This window comes from Maniola jurtina, chromosome 10 (genome assembly GCF_905333055.1).
Source record: "Maniola jurtina chromosome 10, ilManJurt1.1, whole genome shotgun sequence".
NCBI lineage: Eukaryota > Metazoa > Arthropoda > Insecta > Lepidoptera > Nymphalidae > Maniola > Maniola jurtina.
The window spans coordinates 3,850,158-3,866,646 of NC_060038.1; the positions used below are offsets into that span (position 1 = coordinate 3,850,158).

Sequence of the window (16,489 nt, forward strand, 5' to 3'; positions counted from 1 at the left end):
CCAGCTGATGGCAGGTACCTACCTACCATAAAAATGTCTGGATCCAACTCCTTGATCCTGATAATATACGGTACTATACTATACGGAAAATAATAATACATATATTGGTGGTGAATTCATATTGTAGTTAGGTATTATGCAACTTCATAATTGAATTCCAAGTCCCAACTGGTCAAACCTGATGATGCAAAGTAAAGCACTCGTAGACCATAGGGGCTCAGGAATTGTTTAGGGTGAAATGAAATAATATTTTAGGTACGAATATTTATATTTTACGATCGAACCCCCGACCTGCCAAACAGAAGGCGGATGTCTTAAGTCTTAACCACTAGGCTATCACGGCTTTTGTATCATGCCTTTGCCTATTCTGAATCTGAGAGTTACCTACTCTTCGCCTCATCTATTATAACCGGTTGTACAACTCCGAATGAAAACTGATATTAGCCTGTTGAATCGGTTGAAAATAATTCAAACCCGTATCAAAATGTGAGGAACATTGTTAAGTAACTAGAGGATGCCCGCGACTTCGTGCGCATGGATTTAGGTTTTTAAAGACCTCGGTACCTACAAATCGGTTAAGCGGATGGGTTTTTAGGAATCTCGTGGGAACTCTTAGATTTTCGGAGATAAAAAGTAGCCTATGTCCGTCCCCGGGATATAACCTTTCGTTAGAATCGGTTATACTGTTGGGCCGTGAAAAGAAATATTAGTATGGATGGATAAAGGGACTTTATGGAGTAGAGCCAAAGAAACGAACGAAGATACATACCTACTTAGTGCGTAAAGAATTATTATTATTTTTCATATAGTTACAAAGAAATTCTTAAAAACTATCTTAATCACAAGATATTATTTTTTATCTACCTAATTAAATTATAATTACCTATTATCTAGGTACCTATTACTTTATATTATATTAAATAAGTCTCATAAAAAAATATTAAAAGTCTATTCGTAAAAACAACTGTTTTTAAATAATTATTTTACCTAATACAGTCTATTATGAGTATTACAATTTTATTAAGGACTGATACAAACAGAATGCGCGACTGCAGACAACGCCGATTACAGCCAGCATTCTAATCGGAAAACTCGTGAAAATTGGTGGTACTTAATTTTTGACTTTAAACTAAGGCAGTTTAGGTTTATTTTACTTTGAAATTATCGTGTTTAGATGCTTGTTTTCTATACTCTTAGGAGGCGCGTCAGATAAGTTTCCATCGTGCGTTTTGTGTTTCAGGATTGAAAATTAAATAGAAAATTTACATTTTTTTATTTCACTTTGTGAGTTCTTTTACGTTTTACAAGTGATTGTGGCGTTTTTCACTTTCTTCTTGAAATAATCACATCCAGGAACACTTAAAATTAATTCTGAATCGGGATTCCTCTTGTTGTTTGATTTGTTAACGTTGATGGTGTAGTTACATTTGTAGTCCAGCTCGTAGATTTCAAAGGAGTTTTGCTGGAAAAAAAAATACCAGATAAATACCTATGTTTATCTGTGATTTGTTTTTGTAAAAACCCGTCTCCCGGATGCAACACATCTCTATCCCAATTTTTTTTTAGATCAGTTCAGCGGTTGAGCCTTGTAAAGATAACACAGACGGACAAACGTTCGCTTTTATACCTGTGGATGGTCATTCGTATGACTTATTCTGTTTATCTACCCTAAAACAGCTACTCTAGGGTGTATACTCGTAAAAGTATACCCTGAAAGGGTGTATTAACGCAATTGGTATAATAATATTTTTAGTCCAAGGTGGATAGACGTACGCACATTTCCAATTTCCGACACTTTATCAGGGTGGCTGTTTTAGTGTAGATAAACGAAATAAGGTGATATTACGATAACTACGTAAATACATAATTTGCCCGTCTATGTATTTTACCTACCTCAGTAGTTGCTGAGAGTTCTTTCAATTCCTTATCTGGATCTTGGCATGTTAAAGTTTTCCAGTGCACGTAATATGTGCTGAAAAAAGAGAACAAAAATAAATCCTAGATTTATAATGAAGTCCGAAAATTTTAAGACCAAAAATTTAATCTGCCTAAGTAAAAAAGGGATATTTTGGATATAGCAAGCATCTTGGTCACTCTGAATATGAAAAATTAAATAAGCATTCATTAAAATCGGTCCGGTGAAACACACAGAATCTGGATACAAAAATACATACATACACACATACATACATATATACATACAGTCGGGTAAAAAGAAGTCGGTTAATGAATTGGGATAGATACCCAGTACACGGGTACTGGAAATCGTAGACAGGTACCAGACATCCAGGTGATGAGAATAGAATACTTTTGATTGGAGTAGATATAGCTTTAAAGCCACCTACTTTTTCCGTTGTCCTTTAGGGTGGATTGGGTTCCAGGAGATTTTAGCTTCAATCTTGTGATCTAACCACGTGAGTTTATTCAATTTCAGCCCTCGAATAAGCCTGTCTTGGTTGTCTTCTTTTCGTCTTTTGAGAGTTTCGGGTTCTTGTTCTCCTTGAAAAAAGTGTAAATTAAAAATTTATAACACCCCCGACAAGTGAAGGTTACAGTAACTAGACAAAAGAAAAATAAAACCGACTTCAAACACCAAAAACACTAAAAAGTATAAAATAATTTTTGTTTAGCTACACATGTAATGTACCTAGGTATGAAGTCGAGCGAGCATATTAAAACAAAATTAGAAATCCAAGAGTGAAGCTCGCCCGACTTCATACCTAGGTACATTACATGTGTAGCTAAACAAAAATTATTTTCTACTTTTTAGTGTTTTTGGTTTTTGAAGTCGGTTTTATTTTTCTTTTGAAAATTTTTTATTTCACAATTTTTAGTGGCCCCACTGTACTATAATATGCTATGCCCAGTTAAAACCCTACTGTTTACTAAGCTATTACAGTGATCGCGAGCAATTTGCTCTTATCCATTGAGGAGTTCTGTTCTCCATCTCCGAAGATATTCATCAGATCTTCACCAAATTTATATGGGACCACCTGCACAGTATACCCTTTCAAACAAAAAAAATTCCAAATCGGTCCAGGGGTCTTTGAGTAATCGGGGAACATACATAAAAAATAAAAAAAATAAAAAAAAAAAGATCCCGACGAATTGAGAACCTCCTCCTTTTTTGGAAAGTGGTTAAAAAGAGCTGATAACTTTCAAACAGCTGAACCGATTTTCTTAGATTATAGCTAAGACCACTCTCGATCAAGTCACCTTTCAAACAAAAAATATTAAATTAAAATCGGAACAAGGAACTGTATACATAAGGTAGTTATAGGTAGGTACAAGTGTAAGGAGCTTATTGCGAATCCTGACAGTTGCACTGCGATACTCACGCGTGCGCGACAGTGTTAACATCTCGTTACTTATTGTTTATATTATAACTTCAACGTCACGCGTTGTGTCTTTCCAAGTCTTTACATTTGTTAATCTTACGACAAGTATCCACTAGCAATAACAAAACTTGCAGAAGTCAGTTCTGGATAGTCACTTGCACAAAAGCACACTAGCAGACAATCAGTAGGTAATTATCGTTGTTATTAAACTAACTTACTGCGAGTATACAGTGGGAAGTGACCGGATTCAGCTTACTTCGGCAAGTTTTATTGCTGATGGACATTTGGCCTTAGATACCTACTGTTTGTAAATAAAAAAATCCGTGAGAGTGTTTACCTATCTTTTGTTGGTGAAGATCGGGAAGGGAAATCAGAATTAGGTGCTCGGTTTTAACCACACAAAACATAACAAAAATTGCGTGACATTCGAAAGTTTTCTATGCAAGAATTGAATTTCTCCTATTACCGAATAGGTCTTCGCGAAACACATGTTACTAGAATGCGAAGGTAAATGATAATTAGGAATTAATTACAATATTTTACCATCTGTCCCGCTAGTTGTGTTGTAGAAAATGGCTGCCTTTTCACTTCGAAGTTTTCCTAGACCGAACATACTAATTGTTTGGACTTGCAAGAAGTACATTGAATTAGGCTGCAGGTCACTGATTTCAACGTAGTTTTGCTCCTGAAAAATGTTTTAAGTTGAGGAGTTTTACCCTCCATCTCTGAAATTATCTTCAATTTTATACATACAACTAAACTTTATAAAGAAAAAACTTCGGTTCAGATTTGGCTGAGTTATTTAGTAACATCGACAAAAAATTTCATTCCCTATCCCGAAAGAACTCTATAATGGTTTTTGCGATAAAAGCTATTCTATATGGTAACTCAGATTATTTCCTACCTAGCTATAAGTGTGCCAAGTTAGATAAAAAATGAAAAAAGAACGGTTTTGTAATCATAGCCATGATTATATAGGTAAGTACATAACGATGGAACGCCCCAGCTGGTAGGTATCACTAAATGAACGAAACGTGGAAAGGTTTTCAACGGAAGAGCTGATTGGCGTACGTTGAATATACTTGAGAGAACATGAGACAGACATGATTATGTTTCTAAAAAAATATAAGTAAGCCATTTTAATCATGACTAACATTCGCGTAAAGCTTGTGCTAGGAGTGGGTACGACAATAGTGCAACGGTTGGGGTTTGAACCACCGACTTTTCGGATTTCAGTCCGCTCCTATAACCATTGAGCTATTGAGGCTTTGAATGGTAAGTTCTAGCGTCGGAGGGGAAGATCATCTGTATCAGTGCAAGTAAAGTAAGCTAAGTACACCTACATTTGAGAAAACAGAATGTTACTCATGTATGATATTCCCGATACCTACCTTTGGAACAGTTTGGTGGTTGACAAGCACTGAATCTAATTCGCCGCCGAGCCCACGAACTCGTCTACTCCAGAACACTTTATATCGCATCACGGGCATATCAGATTTCGGCTCCTTCCATTCGAGTCGTATTGTCACTGTACCTGATGGACACCAGAAATTCTGTTATATATTTTTACTTAGGTACATTTAAAAATATAAATGGATCTAACTTGAAGTTCGTACGTAGTCGAAATCGCACGGACAGGTACGAAGCGAAATGCTTCCTCGTTTCTAATTCGAACCGCTAGTATATGAAACGCCCTTCCGATAGCAGATTTTCTCCTAAATTTTAATATGAGTAAATACAAGTCAAGACTGAATAAGTATCTTATTCTAGGCAAGCTGTATCATTACTTGCCAGCAAGTCTAATTGTAGCCAAGCCTCACTGAAAAAATATTTCTCTATCATCTACCTAAAGCAAAGCGATCCATGCGTTAGATGAAAATATTATGTTGACGATAGAGGGAAAGAAACTTATCTCGCGGCGTCTGGACGTAGGGTACGGTGCTAAAAATGTAAAGGAATATGAGTGAAAAATATTACTACGCCAATTACCATTGTCTGATTTCACTGGCTGAACCTTCAATTTCTTCGGCGGCGGTGGTGGCCTAGGACCTTTCCGTGGTGTGAATGGGGGGCTCGGTGCTGAATATCCTCTAGTTCCTGCCGAGCTGACTGCAGCTACTCGGAAACGGTACCACCGACCCGGCTTTAGTAGGTTCTTGAGCGATACTTTGGTTCTGAAAAAAAGTGCCAGAGTTTGAAAAACCTTAATTGAAGTTTTTACGCCCTGGATATCCCTCGATGTTAATAATTCAGGGTATGCCCATAAATTTTAAAAATTAATCATTTGAACAGGTCACCTAGGAACAGGTATCTAGGTAAATTAAAATACGTATTATTAAGTAAATCATCGGTGTTTGCCACTGCTCTCATGACACCTACTTACACAAAATTCAGCGAATTTTTGTCCTGAAAGTTCACACATAAGAGGGAATTCCAATTCGAGATTTCTGTGTGAACCTCGAACTTCATCTTTTAGAAACCTACACAGGCACTTTTTGAGGACATTGGTGTCCGAGAAGCAGTAACATGCGAGGGTATCGCGGAGCTTAAAGCGGTAGAGATATTGCGCAAATCCACCGTTATGTGATTCCCCAATTAAAAGTACTTACAATGAAAACATTTTGTATAAGTAACTTTACCTACCTAAAATAAAAGCTGTTGCTCTTTGGAAGATGCACAAAGAAATTATTATATTTATTTTGGCATACATGAATAAAATGATTCCCATGCCTATCGTCAGACAAAGGATCCATCCATTAGATAATATCACAAGGAACGTTACATTACAAAATTCTATAGAGAACAAAATAAGCTTGTGTTTTAACCGTCAGGCGAGTCCGATTCTTGGAAAACCCTCGATCAGTATGGTGCGCCGTTTAACCTTTATAGCAAACAATGATATTTATCAGATCTGGTTTTCGGCTTTGACATACATAAGCTGCTTGAACAAAGAAGTTGGTAAATATAGCATTATGTTGAAAAGATAAGCTGCGATCAGTTTGATTGACATTAGGTATATCAAAACGAATCCAGATAATGGAGGTCAAAAAAACAAACTGAGCTCGATAGTCTTGATACTAGGAAAAAGACCAGGAACAAAAGCGATCGAAGCACAATGGTCCGTGTTGCAACATGCATCATCATTGCGGTGAACGCACGCGATACGGAAAAGTGTATAGAAAGCAAAACCACCTTTAATGTAAGCTATTGCTTGTGTATTTATATCCGCGTTAATTCGTACGGAAACTGGGTACGATCACGATGACAACTGGAAAATACAATTTCTCGAGAAATCTAAGTAATAACCTACCCTATGTCTTCTATGATACTTATAAGTTATCTCTGTTTCTCTGTCTCTCAAAATCGGTTGGATGATTACAGTTAGGTAGCTATTACGAGAGATAGGCAGACACACGCATTTATGATAGATATTAGGATGGATTATAACACAGAACAAAAACCGAAATTAAGCGATCAATTCGAACTGCCCAATCCGGGTTCGATTACCGATCATTGGATTCAAGTGTCCGTGCCGGAACTATCATACCTCGTCACATTAATTCTGTTATGGCTTTATGAGTGTTATTTATGTCTTACTGTTTCTGACTTTCATACCGAGTTATATCACAGACTAAACAGATACTTCATACAGTCAGTCGATGGAATTTCAAGATAGAGCAATCCTCAGGGGCGGATTTCGCGGCCGAGTATGCCCAGGCCTATGGCACCATAATTTAGGCGGCAGTATGTACTTAGTGTGATTATTTTTATGTTGTTGCGCCCTCTGTGAACCCACGCGTCAACGTTTGAATGCTCAAGAAGTGCACCTAAATTAAAAATTTATAACACCCCCGACAATTGAAGGTTACAGTAACTAGAAAAGAGCTGATAACTTTCAAACGGCTGAACCGATTTTCTTGGATTGTAGCTAAGAACACTCTCGATCAAGCCACCTTTCAAACAAAAAAACTAAATTAAAATTGGTTTATTAGTTTAGGAGCTACGATACCACAGACAGATACACAGATACACACGTCAATCTTATAACACCCCTCTTTTTTGGTACGCAAGTTTGGATCTTCGAACTGGATCTTTGCTTACTAGTTTACTTCAAGTTCAAGCGTATGAGTACGCATCATTTTCATTTTGCTCGTTCACTTTTTCGAGTTTTACAGGGAGTAGGAGAGCGGCAATAGTAGAAAGGCCTAGGGCAGCCAAGGTATCAAATCCACCCCTGGCAATCCTGCTGGGTTTCAGGAACGAGAAAAAGAATTTATATCGAACTGCAGAACCGCAGATGTTGGCGGCAGAATAAACTTGAATAATGTTTTGCTTAGTATTGGATCAGTAATTCGCGTTTGTAGATGCTCAGACCGTAAAAGCTAGCACATCGGCAAACATCATCTTCATCGCACTGTATGTATTTAGCCTGTGGTTTTATGTACCTACCTAATAAAAGTCTGCCAATCAACAATGTATTTCGAATATCCTGAGAGAACGTGATAAATCGATAATTTCTTACAAGGTTCAAAAAACTCATTGGTCTGATCCAGCCACGCTATAAAATATTGTGTAGTAAGGACTTCATAAATGTCAATATTAATTTACACTCAGAGCCTCTGACTCAAAACAAAGAGTAACTGAGCTTAAATTTATATCTTGAAATAACCAAGGAGCTTACAAAAAAAAAATCGGTCATGTGCGAGTTGGACTCGCACTCGAGGGGTTCCGTGCAGGAAATAACACTTTTAAATGTTTTTTAATTTTCATATGGCGGTCATTTTGAAATATTTTTATTTGTTATATCGGCAATAAAAAACACTCTATGAAAACTCGAAACTTATGACGGCCCACGAAATACAGCCGGCTGATAGACCGCCACAAACGTACAGCGGAGGCTTAGTAATAGGGTCCCGTTGGCTCCCGTCGAGTACCTACGAAACCCTAAAAAACTATACAGAGAAGGAAAACCCCCGATTTGAAGATACCGCAAATCTATTTGCATTGGTTGATTATAAAGTGACTACCATAATGACGCATCTAAATGACGCGTTGTGTGTTTTGTAAAAGCAAACAAAATCCAACAAACGCTAGCTGATAAGCAAACTTATTAAGATATTCTGGGAAACGATCATAGAAACAAAATCACATCTTATCAATCAACTTTAGTCCAATATCGCAGATTCGTCAGACGTTAATTATTTTTTGAGATTTAAACACTTTTTACTTACTTGTTGGTTCTCATAATAAGATTCCAATCTCCAAGTCTGGATTCTTCATATTTAGGGCCTAGATGGTGTTGCTCTTCTAACAAGTAAAGAACTCGACCTGGTACAGCTCTCGCCGTGTCGCCTACACCATCTGACCATTTGATCTGAACTGCGCGACGTCTCTCTTTAGGTTCTTCCATTGTTGGCAAAGCTGGGAGACCTTTAAAATAATAAATTACTAGTTGATGCCCGCGACTCCATCCGCGTGGATTTAGGTTTTTTTTAAATCCCGTGGGAACTCTTTGCTGTTCCGGGATAAAAAGTAGCCTATGTCCGTCCCCGGGATGTAAACCAACTCTGTACCTTTCGTTAAAATCGGTTCAGTGGTTGAGCCGTGAAAACGTAGCAGACAGACAGACACACATTCGCATTTATAAAATTAGTAATTAGTATGGATTAGGTACATTTTTCTTTATCAAGTTAATCATCATTGCCATCATGAATCATCATTGTCATCATCATCAACCCACCACCTGCCAGCTCTCTACTCAGTAGTCCCCTTTCAGAATGAGAAAAGTTTGGACATAGTCTACCACGCTAGTCAAGTTAAAATTGACAGACTTCACACAACTTTTACAATTTTTGTATGTACTGGAAATCCTGATTACAGGCTTCAACGGGTTCCGTACCCCAAAGGAAAAACGGAACCCTTATAGGATCACTTTGTTGTCTGTCTGTCCGTCTATCGTGTCTGTCAAAAAAACCTATACAGTGCTTCCCGTTGACCTAGAATCATGAAATTTGGCAGGTAGGAAGGTAGGTAGGTCTTATAGCACGAGTAAAGGAAAAATTCCGAAAACCGTGAATTTGTGGTTACATCACCAAAAAAAAAAAAAAAAATGTGTTTCAATTTTTAAAGTTAGATAAGTAACTATGCCAAGTGGGGTATCATATGAAAGGGCTTCTTCCTGTACATTCTTTAACAGATTTTTATTTATTTTTATGCATAATAGTTTTTGATTTATCGTGCAAAATGTCGGAAAAAATAACCGAGTACGGAACCCTCGGTGCGCGAGCCTGACTCGCACTTGGCCGGTTTTTTTATAATATTTACCTGGTAAATTCAGCAAGTCCACAGGCTCATTGCACATGGAGCTGCACCCGTGTTTGCAGCATCGTTGCGTTCCATCGCACTGCGAGTCCTGATTGCAGGCTTCGACACAAGCAGCTGCCCACCGAGGATTCTCTTCAGATGGACACGTGCCCGGTTTCCGTTCCTCTGCTCGACATGCTGAACGCCACTGTAAACCGCTGGTACCGTTTTAGTGAAGTTATAACTACTTACTGGTAAAAGAATATGAGGTAGGTATGGTTGCAATTACTAATTACAAAATAACTGCTAGAAAAATATGAAGAAAGACTAATAAGTATGACGTGATGCCATGTTGCATGTTTTAGATACTTTTTTTAAAATAATAAAATAGTGAGCAAACGAGCAGGCGGGTCACCTGATGTTAAGTGATTACCGCCGCCCATGAACATTTGCAGCACCAGAGGTACCGCCGATCGATGCGTTGCCAGCCTTTCAGGAATTTGTTGGTCCGCTCCTTGAATAACCCCACGAATACTTGGACTCAGTAGCACAAAATTATAATTGCCAATTTGTGAAATCAAAGTTTTGGCAGATTCAAACATGTAAACCCTAGGTATAACTTGTGCTGCGTCTATAGCTGTTTAGTACTCGACTTTTGAAAAGTACTTACACACACACCACTTACTTAAACACAAAGTAGGTACTATGAGAGTACAATTTTTGATCCTACCCAAACACTTCTAAAATCCTTTTAGAACATGGTATTTGTCTATTAGTCTTCCATTATAAAATATTTGCAAACAAGATATCCTAGAGCAAACTATGAATCTAGTACAATTAAATTAGTCAGTTGTGAAACCTACATACATCCCTTGTAAATTGCAAACGGCAACAATCAGCACTGGAATTATCACTCGATTACTAACAATGTGAGAAAAACCTCACACCTATGGCAAAAAGTTTTGAATCTATTGAGGTGAAACGCATAGTGCATTGGCATCACTTGAACCTCATTAAGTATGTTTAGCAATTGATCGGTTTTGTTTCTAAAAAACTGGCCAAGTGCGATTCCGAGTCTTAGATAGAGATAAAAAAATCTTAATTGTACTCAAAAAAGAAAACACACAAAGAACTAAAAACTAACAAACTAACATTCAAAGGTGACCTTATTGCTGAAAGAAATTTCCACCAGGCAGCCATAGTAAATTAAAAGACAGTAGAACGTTCTGTACCTTGTAAGTTGTATAGTTACTTGTAATTTATTGCTAAAATTGTCTCCATAGGTACCTACTACAAATTAAAAAGTTCATTTGTTTGCATAGACCTAAGTATCTATTTGACAATCACTTCAATTTGATACCTTCACGCATTCCTGAGAAAAAGGGTCTTGATGGACACACAGATAGAGAACGAAGTGATAAAGGTTCGTTTTTAATTTTGAGGTACGGAATCCTAAAAATTGGGGGGTTTCTATCTTCTCTGCGATCAATTACATTGTTTGAATATCTCGTTTTTCTTCTTAACTTCGTAATTATACTTTTGCGTTACTTTCGCGTTAAAATTACGCTCAGATAATTTGCACCTAACCTTATATTAGCGTCGATTGCTTATAAATTGTTTTGTGTCCAAAGCAATTATTTACTGTATCTAGCTAATGCCCGCGACATCGTCCACATGTCCATTTTTAAAGATCCTAACTTCTCAACATCCTTTCTTAGTGGGAGCCTACTACGTTACAGAGAAGCAAGTAGGTATCTCAAATTTTTTGACTGAGAGATTTAAAAGCTACACGTTGACATCAACAGTTTACAGTTAATTAATTCCCCAATTAGGTATCTAAATTATAACATTATAATTATTATTATTTATAACTTTTCTAATTTCTTCAGAGCGCGATACCCAGTAAAACGCAAGGTTTAAATTCTTCCGGTACCGCAATTTTTGATATACTTATTGTATTGAAAAAATCTTAGAAATTATGTTTATAATTTACTTACTACTTAGCTAAAACATTAAACTTTAATAGGCTAAAAAGTTGGTGACATAAGAACAAGAGAAGACGTAAGGAAGAATTATCTCAATAAAGATTATATCGCTCCAAAGGAAAGCTATAATTACAAACTAAGCCTTGTAAGAGCCACTGTCAAGAAGACAATAGAAAGCATCTAGAAATCTAAGTTGGAAGCTGGAGAACAGCGCCTTCATTCAGCTTCAAACAGGTTCATTAAAAGAACATAATTAGCGAACTCGCATTTAAAAACATAATGGATCCTCTGAAGTTCTACGTGACTCAACTACAGAACCATCCTTTACAACATTGACTTTTATTACAATAACTTAAAGATAAAAATCGAAAAGCTCTACCCCTTCATTAGAAATTTTTGGGGCTACTCTGGAAGTTATTACTACTGCGTGAAGTGTTCACTTCTACGCGCTGTGTAAATATACTAATGCTCTAGAATTTGAAATTTTCAAAATTATTCTAATTTAATTCAGAACAATTCTTAGAATTTGTGTGATTCATGAAAAATAGCAATTCAAGGCTTTTATTTTCAAAAACGTCTTCTTTCTTGTAAAAATTTATGATCATTTGGAATGAATTTATGAATGATACCTAAAGAATTTTCTGATATTAAGTAAGCATTAGATAACGAATGCCAATGCTATAATTATTGAGAATCATTTAGGATAAAATATCAGATCCTTATCTAATGCGAAACCAATAAAAATGATATTCAACGATGATAAAAATACCTGAGATTTAGTTTCCTTGCTTGCATCGATACAGATCAAATCACATCTTGTCTTGGATAAAGGATCTGTTTGCAACCTTGTATATCTTCTCGTCTTCGCCCAGGCTTCTGGCACCGAAGCCACAACAATCAATAGAAATATGAATTGCATTTTGCTCCTTGTTTTCCGAAATAAATATTTTCTACAAAACTATGATTGTATTTGTAACATCTGTAAAAACAGCACAAACTTAATGAAAGGTAATAAAGTTCGCGTAATGGCTCATAAATTTTGACTTCCCATACTATATCTACATTTAATAGCGATTAAGGATTTAATTTCTGAGAATCAATAAATTGCAGGTGGTCTTGAACTTTTATCGAATAAAGGTACTTTAAACTTTTAAAGTTCTTTTCTCGCGCTTCGTGGAACCGGGAACTGCATTGTCTTGAGAAATTTGAAAAACTTTTTGTTCTTGCGAGGCATGATTGGACTTTTGATATACATTTGAGCTTATATTATAGACTTTTATATTTCATCTTACTTACTAAAAACTTATTTGTGACTGAATTGTTTGATTTAATCTGAGTGAGTAAATTTTCAGAAAATTTTGATGAATTTCTAGCAGATACATAGATAGGCTTAGATGGTGACGATATCTTTATTCATATTAAAGCAAAATAAGATTGAACTTAAGTCTTAAATCAAAACAATATCAGCAAAAATGTGTCCATCAAAGCAGACTTGTTAGAAGAGCTAAGACCACCCTCACGGCATCCTATCGAGAACTCCTAAATTGATTTCAATTAACTGATAATCACGGCGATATACAAAATCAATAATCACCTCCTATAATCCACAATCATTCATTGGTGGTCCGTTTTCGAAATCAATATGTACCGAATATCATCTCGATCTCCAAGTGTCATTGAACCAGTGTTTGATCGACGGAATAAATGAACGGACGCGCGTTCACGGGGTTTGAAATGCGCGGTACGACTGAGCAGCGCGTACGCATGTCATGACGAGCTGCTTCGTAATTCGTGTCCCTACTTCATTAATACTCATCGCCGATGCTTTCCTGTACAGTATACAGCTATGACGGAAGGTTGATTCTACCGAGCCGGTTTCCTAATTAAAAAATTGTACAGCGTCTTCCTGCTGCTTGGTGTCAATGTATTTAAGTTTCGATTCTGGTCATTAGCGATTGCGGATTGCTGTGAGAACTCTTTAGAAAGGAGTGTAATTTGATGTTGCTTCGTTTCTTACTACAAGATAATTCATATCATTTAACATCTGTGAAATATAAGGAATAAATGTCTGAAACTGTCCAGAGCATCAATATTGAATGGATTGTGATATCACGATAAAGGAAGTGACTAACTAATCATCATTGAAAAGAGATCAAATCGTAGACTTGTCCCTTCGACGCCATGGAATGCACAGGGTTCGATGCCAGGGCAGGGATTATTAGGTTACTTACTTGTCTATTACTGGCTATTATTTCAAATTAAGCAGTGCGTTTATGCCTCTATGACCTGAACATCACTACTTTGACGGAAGCAGGTGTGTTAGTTCAGTAACGTTCTACAAGATTTATGCCATCCAATTCTTCAAAAGTCCGAAAAGACTAATCAAAACGTAAACATCCCAACCAAGTCCGAGTGCGCCAATTAACTTTTTGAAACAACATTAATTAACTTACTCCACTTGTTTTAGAAATAATACAATACAAATAAAACTTTTGGACCGATTTCAACGAATCCTAACGAAACAATCCGTCTCATTAGCTTTTCTGAGAGAAATACGAGGTAGAGCGGTGCTCTACAACTTCCTCGCGAATAGATAAAATTAACTTAGGCAACTTGACATAAAGTCTTACGCATTTTGAAATTAAGTTACATTAAGTAAGTAGCATTTTTTGAGTCACAAACGCCTAATTTTCCCAGCGACATGTATTTAACGTTTAAATTATTTTAATCTCATCTGTGGGACCACTGTTCAAATGTGCTTGAAGTATGTACATACTTCAAGCACATGCTTTACACTTATTAAAGTTCAACGGAAAAGAGGACCAATGATAGTCAAATGACATCATCATCAGCTCAAGTCTCATTCTCAAACCATCGTCAGCCCACACAGTAGTGGTTCCTCTCAGAATGAGAGGTTTTGAGTCAAATGTAATCAAGATTTTTACAATTTTTAATTATTTACAATACTTTCCACGTTCCCATTCGTCACTAATCCAAGTAGGTCGAAAATAAAAAGAATCAAAACTGTGGAGATGTATCTTACTGCGATCTCGGAAGCAACAAACGGTTGATTGCTCCGCAAGTCCGCACTCTGCATCGCGAGATGCATTTTGCGCTTCAAACGGCTTTTGTAGTTCCGTAGATTTGAATCACTTTCGTGTCAGCCCTGTCTTGGAAACACTATAGGTACTATTAGAAACCAATAGGTATGTTGCAGAATCTATCTAGCCATACTGTATTTTTGTTGCAATACTTTCCACGGTCCTAACTGCTACAAATCCAAGTGGGTCGAAAGTAAAAAGAATCAAAACTGTGGAGATGTATCTCACTGCGCTGTGGGAAGCAACGACCGGTTGATTGCTCCGCACTCTGCATCGCGGGACGCCCTTCGCGCTTCAAACTGCTTTTGTAGTTCCCGTAGATTTGAATCGCTCACGTCTCAGCCCTGTCTTAGAACAAAAATGTTTACAAATGAAAGGGTCTTTATCAACTAAGTCCATAATAAATTGGTAACAGACTTATCCGTTAGTAATGAATATAAATAATAATTATAGATTTTTTTTTTATCCAGATACATTTTAGCGCTAGCCCTTAGTTAGTATTTCTGTACCATATTTCGTCAAAATATGCGTGAGAAAGCAACAGCCAGACAAACACATTTTTGCATTATTTGCATGAATTTGTTAACTCTACATAATGAGACAAAATTAAAAAATATATCACAAGCCTTTTAAGCTGAATAAAACAGGTGGATATACCTTTATATCTGGGATCCATTATCCCTAAGTGTAATGGGTTTAAGCAAATTTTATTCGTCGGTAGATGTTCTTCAGAATTTATTACCTATAAATCATTTTTTTATCTCATTCTAAATGTAAGTCACAGCGAAGCACTTAGTAGTGTGTGACTCACTTACTATAATTGATTACCTACTTCTTGTTATCTACCGTTGACAGACAAAATAATAATTAAATATTATCCAAATTTTTCTTTAACGCAGAAGATATTGCATTCATTGCAGATGGATTTGGATGCGATGGATGATGATGGTTGGTCAAACAGCTCTTCAGAGCACTCACCATTATAAATGCGATAAAACACGCAAAGAGCCCAATTATGGGCAAATACAACTGACTGCAGGCAAGCCAAAGAGGCTTTCCCTAACATAGACCAACGACAAACTAACAAACTACTCCACCAGGTAAACTTATGAAGGTGGTGGGACTCATAACAGGGCATAGCCCACTAAACAAACATCTTTTCGAGGTTTCACCGACAGTCCTCTGTACAGGGCCTGCATGGAGGTCGATGAAACACCGACGCACGTGCTCCTGGAGTGCACGCGCGTGGCAAAACAACAAGAACGCCATTTGGGATCCCATGAATCCCTCACTTCATGAAGCTCTCGGCAACCTGGGTGGTCTACTTGGCTTCAAGAGCAAACTTGGATCGCTGGAGTGAAGACGTTTAAGTGAGGAAACCAGCCCAGAAAGAAGAAAAAAGAAAGAACACACAAAGAGAGCCTACATCTCTGCGGTGCTCCAGGCTTTCCAACGAGGTTACCAAAGCTACCCAATAGGTTTTCTTGACAGACACGACGGACGGACGGGACGGACGGACGGACGGCCGGATCGACGCACGGCCGGACTCTTCGGACTTCAACTCCAACTTCTTGGATCAATTTGTTTTTGATTTTTTTCATTATGTTATTTTTTGCTGTCTGTACTTACTTTACCATTCCGATTATAAGCTTAGGACATTATTCTTGCAATGCATCTTTGAGATGTCTGATTGTTTTTTGTATGGATAGTACCTACCTACTATCCATACTTACTTAGGTACTTATTTGAAATTTAATATTTC

General features: G+C 37.1%; 1 protein-coding gene across 2 annotated transcripts; it reads right to left on the reverse strand.

The window, feature by feature from the left end:
• Positions 1 to 1,256: 1,256 nt before the first annotated feature.
• LOC123868995 (anosmin-1) lies at positions 1,257 to 13,412 on the reverse strand. Of its 2 annotated transcripts, none has more exons than XM_045911716.1 (10): positions 13,221 to 13,412; positions 12,396 to 12,605; positions 9,663 to 9,849; positions 8,570 to 8,768; positions 5,328 to 5,512; positions 4,730 to 4,872; positions 3,882 to 4,023; positions 2,346 to 2,496; positions 1,894 to 1,972; positions 1,257 to 1,462 (listed from the first exon to the last, which is right to left on the reverse strand). In XM_045911716.1, the coding sequence occupies exons 2-10, from the start codon at positions 12,543 to 12,545 to the stop codon at positions 1,295 to 1,297; spliced, it is 1,404 nt and encodes a 467-aa protein (XP_045767672.1). In that variant the 5' UTR covers positions 12,546 to 12,605; positions 13,221 to 13,412; the 3' UTR covers positions 1,257 to 1,294. The 2 variants fall into 2 exon arrangements, with proteins under 2 accessions (XP_045767672.1, XP_045767671.1); XM_045911715.1 differs by having other exon boundaries at positions 2,346 to 2,499; positions 13,221 to 13,409.
• Between the last annotated feature and the right edge of the window lie 3,077 nt (positions 13,413 to 16,489).